Source organism: Patagioenas fasciata, chromosome 6 (genome assembly GCF_037038585.1).
Source record: "Patagioenas fasciata isolate bPatFas1 chromosome 6, bPatFas1.hap1, whole genome shotgun sequence".
Lineage (NCBI taxonomy): Eukaryota > Metazoa > Chordata > Aves > Columbiformes > Columbidae > Patagioenas > Patagioenas fasciata.
This window is the reverse complement of record NC_092525.1, coordinates 13,676,576-13,703,519: the sequence shown is the minus strand read 5'-3', so window position 1 is coordinate 13,703,519 and position 26,944 is coordinate 13,676,576. Positions and strand designations below refer to the sequence as shown.

Sequence of the window (26,944 nt, the reverse complement as noted above, 5' to 3'; positions counted from 1 at the left end):
TTTGAGATGTCAAAGAGGGTGACAGGGCAAAACACTCCTACAGGAGGGCCTTCAGGATCAGGGATTTCCCTTACACATGAGCAATTCCTGCTGGATTCGGAGGTGACCCTCAGCCTCCATGTGGGAGGTGGGTTTGGCTTTGGGCCTGAAACAGTAGCAGATATTGCAGGGTCAGAGTGTTGTGCTGGCAAAGCTGCAGGATGGGATCAAAAAGACAAATTGCGGTTCGAGATTGTGACCCTTCCCTATAAATTTACTGGGGAAATGGACCGAGAAGGCTGCAGATCTCTGGCACACAGCAGGCAAGATCCTGGTTACATCAGATGGTGCTATGCAACTTCTTGAGGTCAGATTTGGGCAATAAAGACAATAACATTAGCGTTAAATCAGCAATCCCTGCAGTGCATCTTGCCCTGAGATGGGCTGAAGAATAAGTGCTATTAACAGTGGCACAGCCCAGCTATTCCTGGAAGTGTTTGCTAAAAAGTTATTCACTAAATCGTCACTGAACCAGCCAAAGGCAACGCTATTTTAGACCTGGTTTTGGTAAGCAGTGTAGAAATTATGGAAGAGCTGCTGAGAGAAAGAAAACTTGGCCTGAACTAATAAAGAGTTGATTTAAATTAACTTAAATGGAGGGATGAGCACAGATTTTGAACTAAGAAATGAAAACAAGAACTGAGCAGCAGCCACTGCTGCATCTGAGATGCTGGGGAGAACGAGGTGAAATGGGAATTCCTAAAGGCAAGCTGACCCCAGTGAAACTGGAGCGGGGATGTGGGGGGGAGGAATAAAAAAAGACCCTTTTAGAAGTAAGAGGAGTGACAGGAGGAAGGAGCTGGTCTGCTGAGCAGGGAAGGTGGAGCTGAAGCTCAGCACAATTGGGATGCATCCCTGGACAAAATTAACGCGTGGTCTTCACCTTTATTCTGGAATGTGAGGCAGAACTAGAGTTCCCTTCCAGCAGAGCACAACAAGATTAAAAGCATCGTAGTGGCTCAGAGCGCAAGACAGAGGGGAAAAAGGATGAAATGCAATTTAAGCAGGGTGGAAGATGAAATGTTGGGGAGGTGGCAGCGAGTCCCAATTCTGAAAGGGATGGGATGCAGTGATACAGAACAAGGGGCAAGAAGCAGGAGGGAAGAGTGCAGAAATGGAAATATTCATAGATAAATACAAATAATTGGATGTAATAAGACATTTGCATCAGGAACCTGGGGATATACAACCCTGAATCCAAAGGACCAACCACAGGGCATATGACAGGTGAACAGCTAAAATTATATAGGCTGATGTCTACACGGGTGAAATAATAAGACAGGCTGCTCTGGTTGTCCTCTCTCTTAAATCCACCTGCAAATTCCAGCCGACTTTTCGGTACAAAAGTTTCCATGTTATTCCTTTCATCCTCATACCCCACCTTTCGAAAAAATTGTGGAAATGCATAAACACAAGGACTGATGTAGCTGTGATCACCCAAAGGCCAGTGAAGGACATGCAATGTTCTCTCTGGGCAAACTCTGAATACACTGCCCAGGATGCCAAATTTTTAACCAGCTGCCTGCCTGCACTGAGAGATCCCAGACCTTGCTGGTGTAAGCGCAGGCAAAGGCACGCTGCACTTGGTGGCCTTTCTCTCGGGAAGCCATCAGGCATCAAGGACTCATCTTTGCCTCTGGCACCACTCCAGGGCACCTAACTTGAGGAAACTCACATTAATTCCTCCCCACCAGCTTGCTCAGAGACTGTTTGCTTTTCTGCTGTGCTCTGGTTTTGTCCCTGGATCTTGTCATAGCTCTATTGACAGTTCATGTGCAGGGCGATGGACCAGTTTTGGGGCTGGTTGCATGTGGCACACTGGTACTTATGTTTTGGCAGTTGAACTGAGGGTGGTTTCCCCACTAACTTACATTGAATACGTGATAATTAACCTTGCAGCATGGTGGGCACCCTCAGGACGCTGATGAGTGCATGGACCCCAGCAGGTCTGACCACCCCTTCAGATACAGCCTCCTTGTGTGGCTTCTAGCAGGAGATTTTGCCAAATTTAAGGCTTCTCTTTGAGGATGCTAAAGCACCTGCCTCATCAGCCCCCGTGTATTTTGACCAGCACTGCAGGAGGGGGGACCTCCCTCCCATGCTCCTCTGAAGGGACAGGGATGTTCAGTGGCTCTTCCTTCAGCACAGATTAGTCACATGTGCATCAGATGCTTGGATCACTGAAAAAACAAAACACAACTGGTTTCATGATGCTTGCACCCTTAGGCCAAGGCTGGTTTACCACCTCCATTCAGCTGCTGGCTGCCACCCACATGCTGGGCACCACAGCCTGTCCAGGGCCTCTTGGGATGGCTCTGCTGGGAAATCCACCACATCTCCATGTGCCTGTGTAGGTTTCCTGGCTATAACTGAGGTACCACCATTCCTAGGACATCTTAAGAGGAGGTGAGGTTTTACAGAACCACTCATTTGGATCCAGGCACCAGCATTTTGTCCAATTTGCACTTCAGTTTCCCTAAATCCAATGGTTATGACTACTTTATAGACCTATAGTCTCTCCTGAGCTCCCAAAGCAGCTAGTCCTGCACTGTAGAAAGCACCAGGACCAACCATCAACAATTCCAGAAAGTCCTGGTGCCTGACACAGAAACCGTTACATTATGAACCTAGAAGAGAGTCCCACGTTTGCGCTAGGGGTAGAAGTCTACGCTTTGCCCCAAGGAGAGGAACCCACATGTGCCTGTTTGCCTGCCCCAAATTCATTTCTTTTAAGAAGGAGGAGACCAATTCACCACATTGTTTCTTCTGTTCCCAGCCCAACTACCATCTAACATCATCCCATTGCTGGATGGGAAGGGGCATCTTTCTGCAGTGGCCTCATGAAGGAGGCATCTACACATGGTCCCATAGCACAGACATCATCCTCCAGCAAGAAAGGGCTCAGAGAGATGACAGGGCAGTGGGACGAGGAGCTCTGAGTCAGGATCAGGTCCTCACAGAGGAGAAATCCTGAGCTGCAGTGAAGCTGATTGAGGGAGACGTGAAAGGAGACAAACAAGGGAAGCATGGCCTCTGGCTCGGCAGGGACTACCTGACCTCTCCTCCACGGGGGCACGGCAGCTTTTGGCTGATGTCGGCAGCCAGCCCCATGTCCCAAGTGTTGTTGCTGTCTGGCAGAGATGGTAAACGGCAAAGTCCTAATCGGAAAGGACAGCTGGATCGCAAAGCTCCCTCCTGCACTTCTCTGCCCAAACAAGACAGGGGAGTTGGGGCTGGGACCCCTTCCTGCACTGCTCTTCCCCCATCCTCAGTGCCTCCCCTGAAAACTGCCCTCAGAGGGGACAACAGCCACACCATGGGCCCCAGCCTCCTGAGTTGACCTGCAAGAGCCATAACTCTTCATCACCAGTGCTCCTGTGCATGGAAAGAGCCACCAGCAACATTACGGTGGGGACATCTACTCTTCCCACCCCTTCTCCCCCACATCGTCAAGCCAGCCTTCCATCTCTTGAGCTACTTTTCACCCAGGGATCTCCTGCAATCCTGCCACATCAACAGCCTCACAGCCTGCTTTAGAGTCCACCACAACACCAGCCCTAAGGGTTCCCTTCCCAGGGCAGGGACAAGGATCTGGAGGAAGGAGGTCCTTATCTTTGTGAGGTGATCTTCCCAACAGCTTTCCTCACACAACCTCAGAGGTGCGACACCCCTGTATAATTCAACACAGAAAACCCTGTGCCACCAAGAACAGACCCACAAATTCGACATTTCTTACAGCACTTCAGGCCTAAAGTATCATTTGGTTCTGCCAAAAAAACAAAGCCTGTACACACTCAGAAGTTAATACAAAAGAAGCCAAATGCTTCCCAAAAAGCTCCCACAGGAGGCTGGCTTTGAGCTTGTGTTAGCACTACTGATTCAGTCCATGAACCTTCCTTTTCATCCCCACAGGGAGGACAAATCCATGCAAGTCCCATAAACTTCCTGGCTTGTGTGACAATTCTTGTGTTGCTTAAGCATAATGGGCCATCAACTTTCCCCTGGGATAAATTTGTCCCGGCAATTTGCGTTTTAGTGCTCTACATCTTGGGGGAGCTGATAGCATTTGGGGTTTCTTTTAATGGGAATCGGTAGCCATGATCAATTGTAGAAGCCCTATTTCCACGGAAATGGGTATTTAATAGATTTTTGAAAATGGTGGCTATTGACCCAATGGGCCTTAATGGCTTAAAAACCATCTGATTGTAGTATGCGAGAGTAAATGCATATGATTTTCAAATGCATACTGGAATAGGTAGTAAAAACCTTTTTAAATTGCAGGAACCTGGTCAGTAGGGAGTTTCCATTTGCTTGTTTGGCCTTTCTATTTCTATCAGAGTGAATCATGGCCATCTCTTCCTCAGAGAAGCTTACCGTTTCCTCATGGATGAGATCATCTTCAAACATGCGACCCATCAAGGTATGGGGATGCCTTTCATTAGATTGGGTGGTGATGCAGTCAGGCTTTCAGAGCAGCTCAGGTCCCAGCTGCTCTTGTGGTGTGAGCAGAGGACACATGGACCACCTTTCATTCTCCATGTACTCCCCATTGCTACCAGTGAGAGCTCCTTAGGAGCTGAAAAGCCACACATGCCTCAGATTCCTGGGTTTAAACTCAACCTGCAGGCTGCCAGCTGACAATTCTACAGGGAAATTCCCAACCAGAAATTCTGGTTTATCCAGGGTTAACATGTATCAAAAACATCAATAGGAGCGAAATCCAAAGGAATGTACTAATTACTAGGAGTGAATCCTGGAAGAACACAATAATTTTGGTTGGAAGAGACCCTCAAGATCATCGAGTCCAACCGTTAACCCAGCACCAGCACTGAACCATGTCCCTAAGAACCATCTTTTCAACCCCTCCAGGGATGGTGGCTCCACCACTGCCCTGGGCAGTTCCAATGCTTGACAGCCCTGTCCTTGAAGGAATTTTTCCTAATATCCAATCTAAACCTCCCCTGGCAGGGGACTAAACCCCAATATTTATTTCATTATGTCTGTGAGCACTGACTGAAGCCCCCCCATCCCCAGTAAGACATATATTTAGGGTTATCACCCACACTGGTTCTTCAAAGTCTATGAAGGCTCAGCACGTTGTGCCCATCACAGGGACAGCTGTCCTCTCCTGCTGATTGTTTTCACAAGCCTTGGCCACATAGGTGGCCAAGACTTTTACTTGTTTGAAACCAGCCTGTAGGTTCAGCCATTGCAAAGAGGAGCACCCAAGACACACATGTGCAGGACAGCAAGGCTATGTGTCACCTCTGTAGAATAAGCCAGACAAAAATCCACAGACCTAAAACCACTGGATATTCAGAGACATCTGTCCTCCTGCTTCAAAAACCCAATGAAGAAGGAATTAGAGAACTCAGAGCCAGAGCCTCATCAGTGAAATAAGGAGACAAATACTGCAGGTCACAACCTGCTTCCACCCCAGCAAGTTGTCTCCCATTGCCATCTCCAAGCAGGTCCATAACACAGTGTCCTCTTTTGCTTGCAGCAACACTCAACTCCATTCTCTGAACCCCGAGAGCATGAAAGGAAGGAGCAATGCTGCTGGTCAAATGCAAACTCTGGGCACAAACCCCAAGGCTTACAGGTGCCTGGGTGATAGGACCCTGCTGGGTTTGGGCTTTCCACCTGCATCCAGCACTGACCCCTCACTCTCAGAAGGCATGAAGGAGGCTCAGACCATCACAGTGGCCTCTGAAAACCCGTAGTCATCACACCAGGATATAAGCCTGGCCATCTGCAAGAGCACAGACCCAACAGTATAGCTACAAAATTTGGAAGATATTGCACATCTACAAGGCTGCACAAGGGCTGGCTGAAAGCCTGGTCCTCAAGAAGGAGAGGGGAGATGTCATCCCAAAGCATCATCCCTGGAAACAGGGAAACAGCATTGGCTAGGGGAAGTTCATTAGAAGAATTCAAAAGAAGGAGAGTTAAAGAATTGTTTAGGGGAAGGGAAGGAGCCCTGGCAGGGAGGAAGGCAGCAAAGCAGCTGTGGGGGGAAGGAGGGAGCCCAGTATCACCCTGGGCTGCAGAGGACCAGAGCCCAGCTCCAGCATCATCCCAGCTCCTGCACACACCGACACTTTGGACAGACAGGCTCACTATCCACCTCGCAAGTGCTCGCCTTCTTTTGATAATGCTGATGCTGGCTGGTGAAATGCTCACATTATGCTGAGCACGTGTGACAAGCACTGGGGGAAACAGAGAAACATATTTACAGCTCCTTGTGGTTTTGCAAGGCAGAACTCAACAGTGGCTTATTCTAGAGCTAGCTTCAAGCTAAACAAAGCCAGGTATGGTTTGCTTTCTGCCTGGATTGTTTGCTTCAAGGAAAAATAAAAAAGCTCCCGGGCCAGGACCAAGCACTTTTGGCCTGTCTGAGGTTGCACAGATAAGCCCTGTCCCATCTAACCCACAAGAGTAGATCTGGTGTAAATCAGCTTTCTCTTACTTCTTGCCTGCAGTAAAAATACAAAGCAACACTCCAGGTTTAGGGAGGTCTTAAGATCTCTGCAAACAAGTCAGGGTCCCTAGGACCCTGAATTTCAGTGCCCATTTTTATAGTATAGTTCATGATCTGCTGAGGGAAGGCAGAGGGGATAACAGTCCTGGTCTCCCCAAGCACCACATGGTCTTCACCACTTCAGAGCCTCAGGGCCAAGAGGCTCAGCAAAGCACACTGGACAGAGCATTATGTAAGTGAGAGCATCATTTCATGCCTTGCATTTAGCCAGGACCAAGCAGTTTCATCTCCTTTCATTAAATGCTTCTTTTTCCCATCCAGGGACAAGGAGGCAAGAGACCAGAGCTGCAATGCCAATAGCAGCACCTCATTGCTGCATGACTGGGGGGGGAATAAGATGTCTAAGACTGCTGTGCCTCAGTTTCCCCAGCTGAACAGCTGGGATTACCCTCACCTGCAGCACAGACAGGCGTCTGCAAACATCTTAGAAGACATTATTTTTGCCATGCAGTGTTTTCAGAGGAGCTTGGAGAAGTTAGGCACCCACATCCCACTGCTGTTCCAAGGAAAGCAAGTGTCCAGCTTTTCACCAGGCACCTCCTCCTTTCCCACCCACCTGCCACAGCACGCTGCACTGTAGGACAGAGGAGAGATTGTGGGAAAGAGGAAGGGCTACAGACTGAATAAGCATGGTGGAGATGAACCTACAGCACATGTCCCAGAATGGATGTACCACGCTACTGCCCAAAGCCCATCTCCAGCCAAAGTGCTGGTGCAGATGTGTGTCACCACCATCTTCAGCAGCAGGTCTCAGGAGGCAGAGTGCATGTGGAGCTCTGTGCTAGGACCAGTCACAACTGGAGAGAAACACAGACTAACAGGAGGCAGCTCAGTCCTCTCCTAAAAGTAGGCATGGCTGGTGCAGCGGGACCAGATCACAAACTGCTTTCTGCATGGGTTGGGAAGGCAAAGCCCCTAGCTTCAGGTCATCTCCAAAAACTGTTCTGGTGACCAGCAGGTGACAAGCGAGAGTCAATTTCTCTTCTTTATCCAGCCTCCCTCACTAGTAGGGCAGCAGAAAATGAAACACAGACAGTGCAGGGCTGGGGAAGCATTTCTGATGATGCTGAGATGAGCCCACAGCAGGATGCAATGCACATGTCCATCAGCAGGGAAAGGGTGGTAGGAGATCAGGGTGTCACCTTTCCATCTCTGGCCTGCCTCATCTCTTCAGACTGAAAGCCTCTGAGTACAGATAGGAGAAGGACCCTTTAACAGGGCTGACAAAAGTGGAAGAATTTGCTGAGCAGAGATTATGGTCCCAGGGGCATTAAGCTAACAGCTCCCAGTTCCTCTGCAAGAAGAACCACACAGCCCTGTGGTCAATAAACCCCCCTCAGGCACTCTTCACCATGACAGTAGTGTCCAGTCTTGCTGAAATACATGGAATTCTGCTATATTCACTCTAAACTTCTCACCGAAGAGCAAAAACTTGCAGCCTCGATATTTGTCAGGAAAGGGATTGAGACAGAGTAAAAAGAGGAAATCTATTCAAGCCAAACATCTCCCCCCCTGCTTTATATATATATTTTATTTTTTTAAAAAAGGGAAAAAACAAGTCTCAAGCCTCCAACTTATTTTTAGGTCCAGGCAATTGGGTGTCCCAGCCGGAGTGCAGTGTGCACAAGCCAGCATTCTAAAAATGCCTTCCTCGTGGATATAAAAAGGACACAAGATAATTTATTGGGGGAGGTTTTGTAACGTAATGATCATATGTTAACCACAAACAAACAAACAAATCCAAGGCTGCCTCTGGTCCCCAGCACAGCTCTTGGCAGGCAACAGCCACAAAGGCTGAGCATCCTCACCCTCCCCAGAGCCTCCCAGCAAAGTGCTCTGCCTTGTGCCATCTTGGTGTGTTTGGGCTCCACCAAACCCATTACTTGTCGCCCCATCACCCACTGCACAGGGGCAATTTGATTTCCTAAATAACAATGGCAGCTGGGTCAAGAAAAACCAAAAGCAGTGTGTTCACTTAACAACTCCAATGGCCACAGTTCAGCCTGCCAACCCAAACACGGGCTAAATCATCCCGAAGATCATGTCAATGCCAAGCTGGTGAAGTCCCACCACATGACTGCCAAGCTTCTTGCCACCCTCCTATTTCAGTTCCTGGGGTCTCACCAGCCTGGCCACGGTCTTGGCTGGGGTCCTTCACTTGTGGGCAAGGATATGGCTGGATGAGGAGGAGCCCTGGTGGGGGCTGAACATCAGCACAAAGAGTGACACCCCTCGCCAAGGCCTTGGACACACGCTGTTCCTTCACAATTGCCATTTCAATACAATCAGCCCCCCTTAAGTGAGCCCTGGGGACAGTAGAGCTTGCTAGAACAATAGCTCACATCTGGGACAGCTGTTTTCCCCAAAAGCACCCAGGCTGCCCACAGCCGCTGGGCAGACATCCTCTCCCCTCACTCACACGGGGATCGTATTCTCCCTCCCCTGTCCAGCAGCCACCCCCAGGGGACCTGTAAGGTTCCTTGAGGAACCACCCAACAGCTCCACTTGCAGGAGTGAGCAAGACTCATCCTCCAGCAGAGGTTTATTGGAGATTAATCCCCAAGCCTTTACCTTGGGAAGAAAAGAAGTGTATTGCTGTAGATTTCATTTCCTACTTTTAGCACTCCAAAATACATGGAAGAAGCTGTTTTGCCTAGCACAAAAGCCAGGCACTGGGAACCAGTCCTTGGACCCAGATACCTCCTCACCTTCATGTTCCTCTTCCAGCCATGCACTTCTGCTTCCCTGCAGTAACACAACAGACCTCTGGTCCCAGTGCTATACAGAGCCCTCTGCTCTCAGCCAGGGTCCCCAAGACCTTGTGCTCCTCTGAGAGACTGTCTCAACCCTGGAGCCCACATCACCCCCTCCTCTTCCACTCCAGACCTTCTCATGGACCTCTTATCATTTCAAGTTACAGCTCACAGCTACCCTTTCCTCCCCATTACCAGCCCATGTGAGAGAGGTTATAACCTCTTTCTCTCACATCTTTTTGAGAACAAAAGCACCAAAGGATGCCTGAATCATAGCCTCATTTGTGAAAAATTTTGGGAAACACAAGACAGCTCTTTTCCAAGAGCGTGGAAGAGTTGTAGGAGAAAACCAAGAGACCAACACATACAACTTCTTCCGAGAAATAGAAGATCAAGACACGTAAGGAAAGGAACAACCTTCCCAGCAAGAAAGGAACCAGAAAACACGAGAAGGAAGACCAAGTAAACAATATATATATATATCACAGGGAAAGTGAAGGTAGTATGTGGAAGGCGAGGTGTGCAGATCTCCAGCACTATCTAGAGGTGGCACAAATGTAAACACAATGCGGAGCCTACTAAGTCACACCGACCAAGCACACAGTTCACACATCTTCCCACCACCCTGAGTCCTTCCTCCTGGAAGCACTCAGAGCTCCTGACTTTTGGCACAATGCACCAGACACTTACTAAGGGGTTGCTACATGCCAAATACTCTTCAGTGTACTTTGATTGAGAAGGACAAAAGCAAATCTCGGGTCTTCAGCCCTAAGCCAGGTCTCTGGGTGAGCTGAGTCACCCAGAGATACTCTCTCATGGATGTAACCTCCAAGTCCCATCACAAGCAAGCAGTTTGGTAGACATCCTGCCCTCTGATATAATGGGCTCTACCAAGGACAATCCCTTCTACCTGTGCCAGGTTTTGAAATCAGTAATCAATAGGAAAACCCAGAGAGAGTAGGTTTTCTACAGTGAAAGAGTAAAGGAGTTTATGAGCTCAAGTCCAGCCACTCTCATTAAACTTTAAAGCATCCACCAAGAAATCATCAGCCTCCAGCAAAAAAAAACCTGTTAATTACTGCACCTCCCCAGCCTCAGTGCATCTACTAAAGGAGAAGCGACATCATCAGCAGCTGGTGAACCCATCACTGTCACCTTTGAAGCCACTAAAGTACCCATGTCCTCATCACCATGCTTACAAACCGTGAGACTTGGTTCCATCACTTGAGACTTAGTCCTTTGGGAACCACCAGCCCAATATTCGGATACAGGCCAGTAGAACACCAAGATGCACCAGAAGGAGTTAAAATGCAGCCAGGGCTCAAGCCCTGAGCAGGAGCACCTCCTAAATGTGCTCCTTCATGGGAGCATCTAGCAAGCAGATTGTCTCTTCCGCTCCACACCTCACAGGCAGCAAATTCAACAGCACACAGATAACAGATCCCTCCGTTTGTCCCTCAAGTGACCAGCCACCATAAGCAGCAAGTGGAAGTTTCTACAGACACCTACAATCCCCACTTGAATCTATGCCCTACAACAGTGTTGGTGATCTTAGGTTGTTCTCAAGACTTACAAATTTACAATAACGTTACACATACCTTCCCTCTTTCACTGTGAGAAAGATCTGCTGAGGGTTTCTGTAGCAAAGGAACGTGAAGGGGAAGTGAGCAGCTAATTTGAATGTTATTTTACCCTCTGTTTGGGATTAAGGTGTGGGTGTGTCAGCTATTGCCCCCAAAAAAATGGTATCCTTGCTCCACCTGCTCTCAGTTTTACACCTTTTAGGCCAACCATGTTCAGCTGAACATCTCCTGACAATGGGCTGCCAAAGTGCCAGAGAATAGCTTGGAGTGATTTGTTCGTTTTCCGGGGCTTGTCCACAAGAGACACTCAGTGATGTTAATCTGGATCAGTTTTTGAAGGCACAGCTTAAACAGCAGGAGGCTCCCAAACAGCCTTAACCCAATTAAGCATCCTTCCCTTAGGATGGGAGGCCAGCTAAGCTTTCATTATAGCCCTTCAAGTGTCCTGTTAATCAGATACACTTCAATGTCACAGCTGTGGCCGTCCCAGGGGAGGCCACCAAGAGGCTGGAGAGACCTGGTCATTTTTTCACCTCCTTTTGTCACTTTGGTTATTTCTGCCGTTCTTTTGGGTGGTGAGATGGAAGGCCCAGCAGCTCTGCCCTTATCTGTTTTGCTCTCCAGATTCGTCTCCAGTTTTTCATTTCACATTAACTGTGTCATACACCAGACTAACTGCCCGAGGGGGACCCTCACTGAGTGTTAATTGCTGTTAATGAGCTGTTGCTTCTTTCCTTCCAAGAGCACCAATTACAACAGCACTCAGGCACTGTGAGAAGACGCATGTCTGCAGCAAATTAAGGCACATTTTACTCCAGACCCTGGTATTGCAATGGCAGAATCTCTGGCACATGCTTCTCCAGCAGATATGACTGGTGGAGCAGCATCCAGCTCTTCTCCAGCTACAAAGAGCTGCTGTCCACATCGAAGTGTCAGGTCCCTGTTGTGCCACCTTTCTGCAGTTTGTCACATTTAATTTCATGTTATTTCTGTCATTTGGGCTTCCACCCTACAAATCCTTCTGTAAATTTCCCCACTGCCTCCCTCATCATCATAGAATCACGGAGTGGTTTGGGTTGGAAGGGACATCGAAAGCTCATCCAGTGCCACCCCTGCCATGAGCAGGGACATCTTCACCAGCTCAGGTTGCTCAGAGCCCCGTCCAGCCTGGCCTGGGATGTCTCCAGGGATGGTTCATCCACCACCTCTCTGGGCAACCTGGGCCAGACTCTCACCACCCTCAGTGTAAAAAAAATTCTTCCTTATGTCTGGACTGATCATAAATGCTCATTGAAGTATAACACCTTATGAGCAAATCCAGAGGTACTTCCTTGCCCAGCAGGAACTCTGCCTGAACACCCTCGCTGTACTAAGGACGCCTGCTCATGTATTTTGGGATTCATCCACCAACTTCGGGAGAAAAATACAACCTGGCCATGCGCTTGGGCAAGCTCAAGCTTGCCTTGGTTTTTCCCAAACCCATGCTACCAATTTCCCAGTGGTTTTCCCACAAACATATCTATTCTCCTCCAGAAGCCAGGGTACCCTCAGCAGGGATGAGCCCAGGTGTCCACCAGCATTTCTGAAGAAGCCAGCAAAAGACAGCTCAGAATTGCTCAGCAGCAGCAGGATTCCACTCATGCCCCCACATTTCCCGAATGCGGGGCACACCGGATTTCGTTTTTCAGAGCTTAAGCTACAAAAAATCAATCTTGTTCCTGCGCAGGCCAATGAGGTCTGCGGAAAGAAAATTGCAAAAGATTTGTTATTTCCCTAGTGTTCCCATTTGCCCATTCCTTTCCCACAGAAGCAAGGTTTTTGTTTTATTTTGTTTTGTTTTATTTCTTTCCCAACTTTCTTAGGAAAATCCTGACAAATGGAAGCCCTGATTCATACCAGCAAAAATTTGGCCTTTTTTAATTTAAGGTGGAGTCCTTCTCATCTGAGGATGAAAACATTTCTCTAACTGCACACAGAGAGCAAGGACCAAGCTTTTACCCTGCTGAAGCCAAGGCCAAATGGCCTTGGATGCTCACGGCCACCACGAGCCGAGAGCATCCTGCAGGCAGGAAAGGCAACATGCAAGCAAGAGAGCTGCTCATCATCCCCAGGCTAGACATGGGGAAGAAATTTTTTACACTCAGGGTGATGAGACACCAGCCCAGGTTGCCCAGAGAGGTGGTGGATGCCCCATCCCTGGAGACATCCCAGGCCAGGCTGAACGGGGCTCTGAGCAACCTGAGCTGGTGAAGATGTCCCTGCTCATGGCAGGGGTGGCACTGGGGGAGCTTTGAAGGTCCCTTCCAACCCAAACTATTCTATGATTCTGTGATTCTGTGCTCAGGAGAGCACTGCCCATGCTTGCCCACAGGGATGGGAAAGAGGACAGGCAGGTACAGGGGATGGTGGCTGTCACCAAAGAGACTTCCAGGGATAGGAAAACATCTTCTGGGGCAACAGAGAAAAGAAGCTGTATTGAGAAAAAAAAAAAAAAAAAATGTATAGCCACAGCCTACCTGCTCCCACACCCACGAAAAAAAAGAAAAAAGGTAAAGGAGAAGGAAGGAGATCAAAGGAGCAAAGTGTCCCTAAGACCTTCCCTTGCAGCTTTTCTCCCCAGATGCTGCCATCGTGCTGCACCACTCTGGTGGTCACCTCTGCCCATCACCAGGAGCCAGCAGCAGGGAATGAGCAATTTTCTCTGACATGAAGACAAAAACTACTTAAAAAAAAAAATAAAGCCATGAGTCTTTTTTCCCTTCCCCATCTCCGGACAGAAAGCACATTTACAGAGCCCCGAGCACTGGAAGCCATCAGCAGGACCACCAGCACTTCAGAGCCTCTGGGAAGGAGGGCAGGTGTGTGCAAATCACTGACTATATCAAGGACACTGTCCCAACTGCCCTGGGGTCCCCCATCACATGGAGGGGCTCCCCCTCTCCATCCCATCCCAGTTGCTGCCTCCAAAGGGCCCCGGGGAGCACAGAGGTCACTTAATGCTGTGCAGGGCACTTTGTACCTGCAGCACACATGAAAGGCACACGTCCTCCTCTGTCACTGAGCAGCCACCCCATGCCTTGCCTGAAGAGGGGGATTTGCTCCAAAACCAGCATTTGGCTTTGAGGTGCAAGGTTTGTTCAGCCCCTGCTTTTGCCCAGCCAAGGGCATCTCCCCATGGGCATTGCTCCCTGGGGTGAGATTCAGGGAGGCTCACACACACTGAAACCCATCTTTCCAAATCCTGCCACTCGCACATACAGCATCACCTCCTTCTCCCTGCCCCATCACTCAGGCAAAGATATTTCGAAAACAAATGGAGAAATCAGGCTTTTAGACACATGCAGGGAAGGTGAGGAAGGGGTGGCAATCCTCCTGCTATATCCCTTGCAGGGGGGTCAGGGGACACAGCACCCTTTGCATGGGGCTGCTCTGCCCACCGTCCCACTGGTGTATTGCTGGAGAACAGCAGCTCTGCACTGGGAATACCCCTGAGGGAAGTTCTCCTTCACCCCCTCCTCATTTTGGGGGGGAAAAACACTTAATGGCAGGGTGTCACAGAGGGATGCCAATCCCACACTGTGGGATTTACTTGCCCTCAATGACAAGCACCCCTGTCCCATGGGAAAACACCCCTCTGCCTTCTCACCCTGGAAAATAGTGGATCAGAATCAACATCCAGGTGCAGAGTGGATGTCAGAGAGAGGGTGCACCCCATCCCTCGATGAGCTACCCCCCCACCATAAACCCCACACCTACCGCTGGGGTGAGTCCGGGTCAAAGCAGGTCCTGGTCACATCGGTGAACCGTGAGTCGCAGCAGTCCCCATCATCAAAGTCATCCAACATGTTGTTGCACTCCATGTGGCAGATGCCATCGCGGCGCTTCCAGGAGAAGCAGCGGCCGGGCCGGCGACAGTCCCCGCCGTCATAGCCAGTCAAGGGGTGGTCGCACTCAGGGTCACAGCGCTCGTTGCCCACCTTGCTGGGCTCACAGCCCAGGAGGACGGTGCGGTGGCGCAGGGAGGAGTTGCGGACCTCCAGCAAGCTGAGCTGCCAGGAGATGTTGTAGGGTCGGAAAGCTTCGTTCAGTGCCCGGTGTTGCCGCCAAACCTGCTCCTGGCTGACTGTCGGCCTCCCGCCGTCATCCTCCACCAAGTTCACCACGCGGTACCGCACCACCTTCCCGCTGCGCAGCGGCCAGTGCCGGTTGTACTGGGAGACCAGCTCCACGTTGTCACAGGCAGTCTGCCCGCAGGTGGGGGGACCCAGCGGCCGCAGGACAGGGGATGGTGGGGGTGGCAGCACCCGCTGCTGGGGGAAGGCGCCCTCCCGAAACGGCACCCAGTGCTCCTCCGGTGTGGCGAAGCCAGCGGCCAGAGCCAGCCCTGCCACCCCTCCGGTCACCCCCTCTAGGAAGGTACGCTGGAGATGGGGTTGGGACAGGGCCCTCTGCCACAGGGCCAGCCTGGCCAAGTGTCCCCGGAAAGTGTGCACGGTCCCCCAGGCATCCCCCCCCAGCAGCAGTGTGCGGCAGGAGGACATGAAAGCGCTGTGCAGGGGACCCTCCTGCCCGCCAGTGCGGCCCACCCGTGTCCCGTCCACATAGAGGGACATCCACTGTCCATCATAGGTGGCAGCCAGGTGGGTCCATGCCTCAGGGCGGTAGCGGTGGTAGCTGGTCACCTCGGTGGCAGTGGCCGCCCGGTCTGTGCGGAGGGAGAAGAAGAAGCGGGCGTCCTTCTTGCCACCCAGCTGCAGGGCACGGATGCCCAGTGCCCAGCCCTTGTCACTGGCCACGTGTGAGCAGTTGTCGAAGACACCTGCAGCGGGGACGGGGATGGGGATGGAGAGAGAGGAGAGCTGGTGAGGACCAGAGAGCATCGCCACTCCACCCTGGAGCATGATCTGGGTCCTCAGCAGTGGGACAGCTTTTAGCAGGACTGCAAGGCAGCTCCTGTTGCTGCTACCACTGCCATAGGTAAATCATTGAACAGTCTGGGTGGGAAGGGACCTTCAAAGCTCCCCCAGTGCCACCCCTGCCATGAGCAGGGACATCTTCACCAGCTCAGGTTGCTCAGAGCCCCGTGCAGCCTGGCCTGGGATGTCTCCAGGGATGGGGCATCCACCACCTCTCTGGGCAACCTGGGCCAGTGTTTTAACAGCCTCAAATGAAGGCTGGGCAATGGGTGCAGAAACAGGGGACACCCCAGACCCCATCCAAAACCATTTGGATGAGCAGGTGGCATAGCCAGCAGGGATGGCAGAGTGATGGAGAGGAGAGGAGAGGAGAGGAGAGGAGAGGAGAGGAGAGGAGAGGAGAGGAGAGGAGAGGAGAGGAGAGGAGAGGAGAGGAGAGGAGAGGAGAGGAGAGGAGAGGAGAGGAGAGGAGAGGAGAGGAGAGGAGAGGAGAGGAGAGGAGAGGAGAGGAGAGGAGGAGTGCAGACAGGAGGCAAAGCCGAAGAGCAAGGAGTTTCTGACCTGCTCTCCGTAGGAGCCCTCCTGTGGGATGAGATTAGTGGCCAAGCTTTTCATCTGCGGGCCAAAGCTTTTAAGAATTAGAGCACAGCAACCCAAAGCAAAACAGCCTCCTCTGGGGACTCCTTCCCCAACAGCTCACAGGCAGATTTACAGCTCTCCTTTATGCTCCAGTTTTCCTCCCAGTCATGCATCCAGTGCGGGCAGATGAGGGTCAGAGAGGGGGATGCACTGTCTGCAGCCAGGCGGGTGCAGTCCTCAGCCCCTGAAGCTTTCCCGAGCATAAATCCATCCCCAGGAATAGCTTTAGGCTCAGCCCTGTATGCCTGAGCATATTGCAGACTTGTGCTTTAGACTGAGCAAGACCTGGAGCTTTGCTGACTTTCCCCGAAACTCAGGCTGCTGAGTGCCTGTGGTGCTCACAGGTGCTGAATGCCCTCGGGAATCCATGGCCACAAGGCACTTAAATATTGGCAAGGGCAAATGGACCCACATGCTGCTTGAAAAAAATGTTTCTGGAGTCCTAAGTCACCACAGCTGGGATGTTCATGGGGTCATGAGCTGAGGTGAGCGTCTTCTAGGAGCTCCTGCTCTCCCACTCCTCACCCCAAAAAATTTCTTCCATATGTGATGGTGCCGTGATGCTCCCAAAACCTGTTGCCATTCCCAGAGGCCTTTTTTATGCTCCTGCTGTGATACTTCTTATGCCCCAGACTGCTTTTCCCGACTGCACAGGTTCTCCTGTCCCTCACCATGCTGCTCCCATCACATGCACCACCTGCCGATCTCCGTGGTGTCACAGCACCACAGGCCAAAACAAATCACTGCTACCCTGCCCTGCTGCCTCACCTGTCCCTGAGGATGCTCAGCATGATGCTTTGGGGAAACTCTACCTGCCACCAGGATTTCAAAGAGGTAGAGATGGAGAGGAGTTCCAGGAGGAGCAGGACCTCTTGGCTTTCATCCAGGGGATGTGACTGAAACCAGATTACCATGACCCCACGTCTTCACCGTCAGCCCTCATAAATGTGGCCAGCAAAGCTCGCTGCCTCGCTGCACCCCAGGAAGCAGCACCCCTCCCTCCATCCATCCCTGTCACTGAGGGCGAGATGGGTGGTGGCCTCTTGGCCGTCCCACAATTGTACCCAGCCCGGGTGTGGATCCCTGCCACTGCTCACTACAAAGCCTCCGTGGGCGGATGGGCTTTGGCCAACTCTTGTTTTCTGGTGGATTGTGAAAGGGAAGCAGAAAGAGCAGGGGAAGCTGAGATGGGGAGAAGCCAAAAAGCAAGAGGCAGGCAAAGGAGCCTTGCAGGGATGAGAAGGCAAAGCTGGAGAGTGCTTTTGGGCTGGATGCTGGCTGAAAGGTGCTTAGACCAGCATGCTCAAAAGCCATCTTCTAGTATTTGGTGCTTGTTGGGGCTGAGGAAACAAGGCTTGATACCTCTCATAGGAAAATTCATGCGTTTCACCTTGAAATGATTAAGAGTGCCCCAAATTTGATTAAACACTAAGGAAAAAAATGGGGTAAACAGTGTCAGGAGTGGAACAGCATTCTAGGGTGAGTGTGAGCGAGCATCCTCACAAACCCACCCTGAGGCCAAGCTGAGCCTGGAAGTGCCTGATGAGTTCAAAACTGTCCAAAAGAACCTTATGTGAGCCTAAAACCGGGTCTGGAGGCTTCCTCAAAGGGATGCAAGTAAGGCCAAGATCAGCTCTGCAACAGTAGGCCAGTGAAGCAAAGATGCCCAGCACCAGGTCCTGACATCTCACAAGCATCTCCACCAGAAATCACCAGTGAACGAGTTTCAAGAGCCTGAAGTTTGCCAAAGAACTTGGTATTTTGTCATGGGGCAAACCAACCAGGAAGGAAGAGAGCCATTTGTAGAGGAGGTGCAAGGTGATCTCCTCAGCACCTGTAAGAGCAACTCTGCCTCTGCTCTGCCAGGTGAGAAAGGGGAGCTCTAACCTGGTTTGTGATGTTCGTATGTACTTAGGGTGATAATTTTGGGGTTTAAGACAAGAGTTGTTTGCAACGGTAGAAAAAATGAAGAGGAGGTTGTCTGCCAGAAACAGTGTCTGATGGAGAAAAAGCCTCCAAAGAGATGAAGTACACCACTGTGTAAAGACCACACTCAAAGCAGCAACTTCTCCCATGGGAGCCAGGAGTTTTGCAGTTCGAGGAATAGTTCAGCCACACTTTGAGACTCAGATACCGGGGGAAATCAGCAGCTAAAGCTCTGAAGGGTCTGACAGGCCAAGAGCACAACAGCCAGCCTGAGAGGGTGGTCACCCCTCAGGGCTTGTGCTGGTGAGCATCTTGGGGAACTGAGGAGGGCACCTGGACTTAGACACAGCAGAAGCCTGGGACTGCATGATGAGGGATCTTCTGACCCGACAAAACCACCTTTGATCTCAGTAAAAACAAACCTCAGCCTGGCACAAGGGGAAACCCCCTTGGGGTTTACCAGAAGCAGATCAAGTGTGGATGGAACGGAGACAAAAGGAGGAAAATGAAATTACATCACATGAAAGGACTATCGTCTGCTGCCCAAAATGAGGAGGACATGGAAGAGGGACCACTCTCCTTTCCTGGTGGCAGCTGCGGCAGGGTGCTGGGGTTATACCCCAGCAGAAATCCCCCCATGCAAGAGGGGCTAAGAGGGATGAACAGCCTCACCAGGGTGGCCCTAAAGGCAAAATGTGACATCTATGGGAACAAAGCCTCAATTCCTGAGCCTTCAATCCAGCAGCAGTCACATCACCCAACAGGACAGCTTGCTTTGCCCAGACAAAGCTGCTCAGCCTGTCCTTACTTCCCAAGCAATGACTCTAGGAGATGCTCAGCTCTGCCCTGCTTTCCTCCTCCCTTTCATGCACGGACACCTGGAGCATCTCCAGCTCCTCCACAGCTTTGGACCACCGCAGTGCTGGGTCCGCTCTCCACCGACAGAGCAGGAGCAGCAAGTTGGAGACAGATTCAGCACTTGCCGAAGGGCTGGCAGCCACCTGCATCACCTGCTCGTATGAAATGCTCAGCAACACTGGCCTGTCTCTCCTTTGCCACCGCGCCCGGGCCCTGCGGCCTCAGCTGCAAGGAGATGGTAGGAAGCGGCCAGTGACTCAGGCAGCCGGAGGTGCCTGGGGCTGACTCAAACCTCGGAGCACGGAGGCTGGGGGATATTACCCGGGTGAGTGTCAGTGCTCACAGGCAGCACTCTCAGTGCTAATAACCATCCCACCCTCCACAAGGAAGTTAAAAGGGAAAATTTTAAAAAATAATTTAAAAAAGACAAAACACTGGAAAAAGCAGACCCCAGCACCTGCAGGCCAGACCTCCAGATACAAACAGCTCTGCTGCGATGCAATGGCTGGGAAGTATGCTCCATGCATCCCCAGCTGCTGGACCCCGGTGGGAAGGCAGACAGCGAGGCGAACACTAGGTATACAGCTGCTTTCCCCCTCTGCCACCCAGCCTCTAGCCTGTCCTTCCTCCTCCTCTTCCACAGCAAAGGTCCAGTTGTTGCCCCAATAAGCCATGGAGATAAACTAATGAAAGAAGACAGGCAGTGTGTGAAGCAGAGTGGCAGCTCAATGCAAGGATTGCAAGTGGAGGGAAAGTCAGGATAGAGGGAGAGTTTCCCAAATGAGCCGGTTGGCCAGGATGGCACAGAAACACAGCAGCTCCTGCGCTGTTCCGAGAGGGACCCCAAGCATCCCATGGGAGCAAGACATCTTGGTACTGCCACCCATTCCCAGCCCCGCTCAGCATCACTGCACTGCCCTGCTGTGCTTGTACCCTGCCACAAACACCGATCTTGGCACAGCCACATGAAGGTGACATCTGCCCCGCTTCGTGCCCATCCACTCTGTCTCTTGAGGTTCCCGATCACCTGCCTGTTTCTTAGCTTGGTGAGGTGAAGGGGTAACTCCCGGTAGAAAAACCTTCTGGGGCCTCCCTCTGCCCCGAGGGGCCGCTCTGCAGAGCCCTCGGGGCCAGGTGCCCGGGGTTTGGCGGGGGGAAGATGATGCCGGGGCCGGGGCCGTGCGTGCGGCGCGGCTGCCACCGTGCGGCCGCCCGGCCCGGGGACCCGTCGGGACCGGTCAGGGCGGGTGGGGAGCGCGGGGACCCGCGGCCGCTTCGCCCGGTGGGGAGCCTCGGAAAGCCCTCGACGTGCTCGCGGCCACCGGGAAGGAGGAATGGGGTGCGGGTCGGGCGGAGCGTGTCCCCCAAAGGGACTTTATAGCTCCTGGCGGGAGGAGAGGGAGAAACTAAATAGGAGCCGGAGGGGCCGGGCTGGAAGGACGGGGCGGGGGGAAGGGAAGAGAGAGAAGGGGATGTTTTAGGGTTTGGTATCAAGAGAAGGAGGAATATTTCACGGCTGGAGTGCTGAGGACACGGGTGGGGACGCGTGGTGCCACCTGCCACAGCGGAGAAGGCAAGGCGAGCCCCTCCACGGGGGTTTGGGGCGCGGGCGGGAAAAGTCGGGTCCCCACCCCTCCCTGCCTGCCCGCCGGCGGGACGGAGTTTACCTGCGATGATTGCCGGGTTGCTCTGTCCGCCCTCCGCCTTCACCCACACCTCCAGCGTGAACTCCTCCCGCGGGATGGCGGGCAGCGCCTCCGGCCGCGCCGCCAGCTGCTCCCGGCCTCCGGAGAAGTACAGGGCGGGCAGCGACCGCTCCCGGTGGGGGCTCGGCACCTGCGGCTCCCGGCCCCGTAGCTTTTCCCTCCGCACTTGGCTCTCCGCCTCGCCCCACGGCTCCTCTTCACCTCCCCCGACTCCCCGCGCTCTCCGGCCCCGCGGCCGCCCGGAGCCCGGCGGGGTTGCAGCGCCGAGCACCCCGGGACCTTGCGGGTACAGCCCGTAGGGGTGATGCGGGGGCGCGGCACGGCGGCTCGGCCCCTCCATCCCGCAAGCGGAGAGTCGCGGGGATTCGGGGGGCCGGGGGTCCCCGCGGGCCAGGCTGAGCAGCGCCAGTAGCAGCGCGGCCAGGGGGGCCCCGCCGAGCAGCATCCTCCTTGGGGACGAAAGGGACCGGGGGGGGTGGCCCCGGGGAATAGGGGCGCTCAGGGGGGCGGCGGGCAGCAGCACTGGGGCATCCTCCCCCGGCCCCCGCCGCAGCCGCTGCCCCCAACTTTTCCCCGGCACCGCTCTCCTCCTTTCTGCTCCTGAGGGAGGAGGAGGAAGAGGAGGAGGAGGAGAAGGAGGGTGAGAGCACCGCGGTGGGGACCCCCCTCTCTGCCTGCAGCCGGGGTTCCCGGGGCACGGCGGCCACTCCGCGGCTTCTGTGCGCTGCCCGGCTCTGCCTGCGGGAGCGGGGGATGCGTTAGACGCCCTTATCTAGAAAACCCCGGGGCGCTCCGCTCCCCCCCGCCAATGAGGGGTGTGGAGGGGGGGGCTGCTTTATTTAAAGATGATTATGTCCAATCTAATAAACCCCGAGCGGTGCATCGCCCTCCTTTCCCTCCGCCCTCCCGGGCTCTGCCCAGGATGCTGGCGGGGAGGGGATGCGAAGGGGACCCAACGCCCTTCGGCAGTTGGGTCCACTTCGCATCTCCTCCCGCCCCCGGGGATTTGGGGCAGCACCTGCCCTGTCCTGGGCTTCTCTTGGCTTGACCCATCAGCCTTCCCACAGCCCCGCTCGCTGCCTCTTTCCTTCCCCGGCTCGGCAATCCGGCTCTTGGTTTCTTTTTTCTTTTATTTATTTTTTTTCTTTCTAAGTTGAAACGTGCCCATGTTTTTTCTTGTTGGAGCTCAGGGTGTGATATCTGCCTGCCCATCTCACCTCCATCCTCTATCTCCATCACCTGGGGGGGAGAAAGAAGGCAAAAGGAGAGGACACCCCCCTCAGCGCTCTGGCAAGGGGAAAGGTGCTCTTGGGCTCAGCATGGGCAAAGAGACCCAGGGTCCCCCCCGAACCAGAGATTTTGCTGCTTTTTCTCTCTCTTTCTTTTTTTTCCTTCCTCAAACAATGATCCCCTCTGTTTTGCACGTGCAGAAAGGTGGGCTGGAGACACCTTATCTGGGTGAGAGGAAAAAAGCCACATCCAAAAGCCAAAAAAAACCCAAAACAAACCCATAGATGCACCGAGGGAGCAGACACTGGTGGGAGAAGTATCTCACTCATCGCCCTGCTGGAGGGTACAGCACCGGCGCTGGCAGGGGGGAGCTGCTCAAACATAAAACAAGCCCCCAAAGATTCCTCTTGGTTCCCAAAACACTATCGCACCAGCACGCGGCGCGGGAGACTAAGAAAACTTCAGTAAGAAGATTCAGCAAGAAGAGATTTTTTTCCCTTTCTTTTCATTATTATTATTTTATATATATATAATATTTTTTTACTCTCAAACACTATCTGTGGCGGTCAGTCTGAAGCAGGGTTGCCAGCGAAAGCTGGGAGGCCCCTTCCAGGGTACAGGCTTTCAAAGCAGCGAGGCAGGAGGGAAGGGATTTAAGAACGAACAGCAGGAGCTGGCTGCGTGGGGCTGGAGTTGGTTTGTTGGGATTTTTTTTGTCTTCTCAAGGTGGGAGCATGATGGGAGGAGGTGACAAGGGGCTGATACTTTAGTGGGGGGACAGAAAAAAAGTACCAGTACTGGAAAAACTTGAGGGTTAGGAGGGGGGTGAGCACTGTGCTTCACCAACTCCCTGGGAAAGGGGAAAGTAGGTGTAAGGTAAGGGCATGGGCATGGGCTGGAGGTTCTGGAGAGAAAGTGAGGACACACAGAGGGCAAACAAGGCCAGGCAGAGCAGCGATGGCTCATACAAAGGAGCTCCAGCAGCTCTCGAGGACCTTTGGGGTGTGAACAACATCCAAGCACAACACTCACGCCCATCTCTCATGGGGAGGAGGCGAGAAGAGGTTTGCAGCTCTCCTGCCCTCACCCCACAAAGTGGTGCCCGTTCGTCAGCGGTGGGGACATAGAGACAACCCAGCTCGGCACTTGGCACTGGGGAGGTGACCCAGCAAGAGTGTTGTCCTGGGGCCAACGCCAGCAAGAGTTGCTTGTAGTGCGTATTCATTCAGGAATGAACCGAGCTCCTGATAGCCCTGTCTACCAGGGCCTGATAAGAAAGGATCCCACGGGATGGCTTGTTTTGAATGGTGGTAACCTTATTAAGCAGTTGTTAATCTTTCCTCAAAACACCCTGCCCTATCCGGTCATCAGACCAGGTACTCCAAGGAAACAAGACCACGAGATCCTCAGTAGTATCTGCTGCTTTCTGAGGGGTTCAGCAGTGCTGCCTCCTCAGAGGCAGCCTGGCTGGGACAAATCCAGCATCAGAGCAATAAAATCCTCCAAAAATGCACCCAAGCAATGCCTCTATATATAGGATCTGGCCTGGGTTAAGCTGCTCGCTTGACAAAATGACACTCGCAAACAAATAGCTCTGCTGACTGTTGGGCTGGTGTTGGAGCAGAAGCTGCAAAGGAGGAGTGAAAGCCCACCAAGGAGACCCCTTTTTTGGGGGGAAGATGGGTGAGAGCAGAAGAAGCCCCCCCATCACACCAAGCCCCTGGCTCCCTCTGTCCTGCCTGCCTGAGCCCGAGTCCGTCCGGATTTAAGGAATCACCAGAGCAGGCAGGCAAGGGCATGAATCATTCCCAGCGCTGGCTCCAGCACAATCTGCATCCACACGCAGGCAGGTTCCCCTCACAGCTTGGCTGCCAAGGTGGGGCCTGGAGGAGGCTGGTGAGGATGAAGAGGGCAATACCATGGGGGCACCTCACTGGATTGGGCCAGCATCTGGGGAGCAGAGATGCTGGGATGTTGTTCCTATGCCAGCACCACTGCCAGCTACAGAGTAAATCCCTGTAATTTGGGTAGTTTATATATATTTTTTTTCCCTTAAAAAAAAAATAAAAGGCACAATTAGCTTGGCCAATGTGATGATTTTGCTGCTTGTGAAGTGAAGACTGGCCCTGGGGATAAGCCAAGGGACTCGAAGATGTCAGAGCGGTGGCAATGTGCCCTTGTCACGTTTTCTGTCTCTCGAGGAAGTCAGGTGGCATCTGTTAGAGGTCCCAGCTCAGAGCCAGGCTGCCTTGGCCAAGGAATGCAATGGCTGGGCATCTTCCAGGGATCCTTGCATGCAGCATCTGGCTGGAGATGCTCATCCCAGGCAGGGTCCAGCTGCAGTTCAGATTTGCTCAGGAGTAAGAGAAAGGATGCTGGATGGGGGGAATCAAAGTTAGATGCTGAGCCAGGGCTGCGGGGTGACCCCAACACAGAAGCAGGGTTCCCTGTGCAGGGGAAGGTGGAAAGCAGCTCTTCAGCTGGGGTAGAGGCTGAGCCCTGCTTTTCCCCACGCCTGTCAAAAGCCATCAAGAAAAGCCTTCCTCTGCTGCAACTCCTCCTCAGGAAACCACTGGTGATCTTGACATGGGGAATAAAAGCTCCAGGAGAATACAGCATTTTTTTTGTTCATGGCCAGGCAGGCAAATCTTGCGAGCCTGAGACAGCAAGCCTCAGAAATCAAAGCCGCGAGCGACAGCGACCCTGCTCAGAGCACAGCCCCAGCTCTCCCTCCTCTCCCTCCCGAGTCCGCCTGCTTTTCCCAAGCAGATTAGGAGCCTGTTCAAAGGCGCAGGACCCCCGGAGGTCAGAGACGCCGGCCTCCCGCACCAGTGGTTTGCTTGGGAACTCACTGAGTTTCCTGCTCCTGGTGGGTTTGGAGATAAAGCCCTGGTGTGTGGTTGCCACCGGTGCCAGCACTGGCAGGAGTCCGTACACCTTAAAATCCAGCAGTGGAATCTCCAGAGCCCCGTCTGTCGTGTATTTGTGTCCTGAAGTTAGGCACATTTTGTAAGGGACAAGAGACAACTGGGGAGCCCTCCCACAGGTGTTTTCACCTGGATTCTCCAAGGTCTGATAGGAAGGCTGGGTCCCTCCAGCCCCTCCACCCCACGACACCTAGTATGCATTCCCTGTGCTGTTTGGCCCTGTGAATTTGGTGACAATGCTTTCTCCAAGCCCCTCTGCTGAATCCAGCTATACCCACCACAAGAATCCAACGAGCCAACCTCAACTGCTTTGGCAGCAGAGTCAAGGAATGAACACAGCAAAGAGCAACCAGCCAAGGATGTGTCTGTTCCATCCTCCTCACACCTCGCATCTGCCTCCCCACCTTTGCTCGGAGCCACACAGCCTGCAGAGATCCAGCCCCACGGCAGCCCCGCTGCAGCAGAGGTGGCGAGAGCACATGGAGGAAGCCAAAGAGCTGAGCACTCATCAGTGCATCAACTACGGCCCTTTGGAGGTGGTTTGGTGCATCATCATCAGGTGCAGCTATTTCGGAGCAGGACCTGGGTGTGTCACACTGAGCCCCGAGCTGCAGCAGAGCTGTACTTTGCAGGGCTCTTGCAAACCGCCAGTAAAAACCATTTACTTCTATTTGGAAGGTGAGGATGATACAGAAGCTCAGCAGGATGCTCACATCTCTACGTTGCCTATATAGTAGTCTCCAGGGGTCTTTCTGCAAGTCCGAGTTTTGCACTTCAGCAAGAACTTGCCGGTGCTAAATTAAGACCATCTAGAGAACAGAGCATGACCTTTGCCAGATGGGGTGTCTCAGATATTTAAAATTATTCCAACCGCTCACAAAAAGCAGGGAGTTATCTACTTTTACATAATGTAACTCTTCCAGCAGCCATGGAGGAAAAGTATACATGAAGAAGAAGAGGGAGAAAGGGAATCAGCCTTCCCCTTCCGTTCTGCCACTGTCATTAGGGAGTTTCAGCCTCATTAAGTCTGGATTCTTCAAGTGCATCTCCATATACCAGCTGGGTGAGCAGCATCTGCCAAAGAGAAGAGCGGCACGATGCCACACAGCTCCATTGCCAGCTGCAGGGGCAGGATCCTGGAGGAAGATGTGAGCTCTGCAGACACCTGCAGAAGGAACATATTGGTACAAACACAGCAGGGACTGGCTCAGGCTTCCAAAACCCCAGCCCAGAAGAGCCAAGGGCTGCCGTCAGGGGAGCACCATGCTCACGGAAGCTCCAGTGGTAAGTCCCGGTGAAATAATTACACAACCTTGCCACCTTTTCACCATCCCACACCAACATCTGCTTGTTAGTCCCCCTCGGACGCACTACTCACGTGATAGCATCTCTTCATTGGTTGAGCATGACTTTCCTTGCAGGAGTGTCGGCATAATTACTTGTACAAACATGCCTCGCCATCTCCAGATAGCCTTTGCTCTGCCTCTTGCATTTATATACACTTTCATATGTTGCCCGGGCAGAAAAGCCCTTTGCCTGAGCCAGTCGATAAGACACAGAGCAAATATTTAATCCGGCACAGGTATCTGAAGGACAAGAGGAGGGGGAAAATGGCTCATGCCACCCTGGCACAGCAGCTTTGCAAAGCTCAGCAGCTCCTCAAACTCCCATTTTAGCATATCTCCATCTGACCCCAGCCAGGGAACAGCTGCTGTAAGAAGAAATGGAGAAAAATGAGGAGAAAATGACCGTGCTGGCTGAGGTAGAGATGAAGAGGCCATATTTCTGAGCTTTGCCCTCAAGGTAAAGCAGGATTTTTTGGCACT

General features: G+C 52.6%; 1 protein-coding gene across 1 annotated transcript in view; it reads right to left on the bottom strand.

The window, feature by feature from the left end:
- Positions 1-21,744, bottom strand: part of PAPPA2 (pappalysin 2) — an 89,422-nt gene extending 67,678 nt beyond the window's left edge. The window contains exons 1-2 of the mRNA XM_065842386.2: positions 20,923-21,744; positions 14,673-15,735 (exon numbers count right to left, since the gene is read on the bottom strand). Of these exons, the coding sequence (XP_065698458.2) occupies positions 14,673-15,735; positions 20,923-21,406 (1,547 nt within the window). The 5' untranslated portion in view covers positions 21,407-21,744. The remainder of the gene's footprint in view (positions 1-14,672; positions 15,736-20,922) is intronic.
- Positions 21,745-26,944: the final 5,200 nt, after the last annotated feature.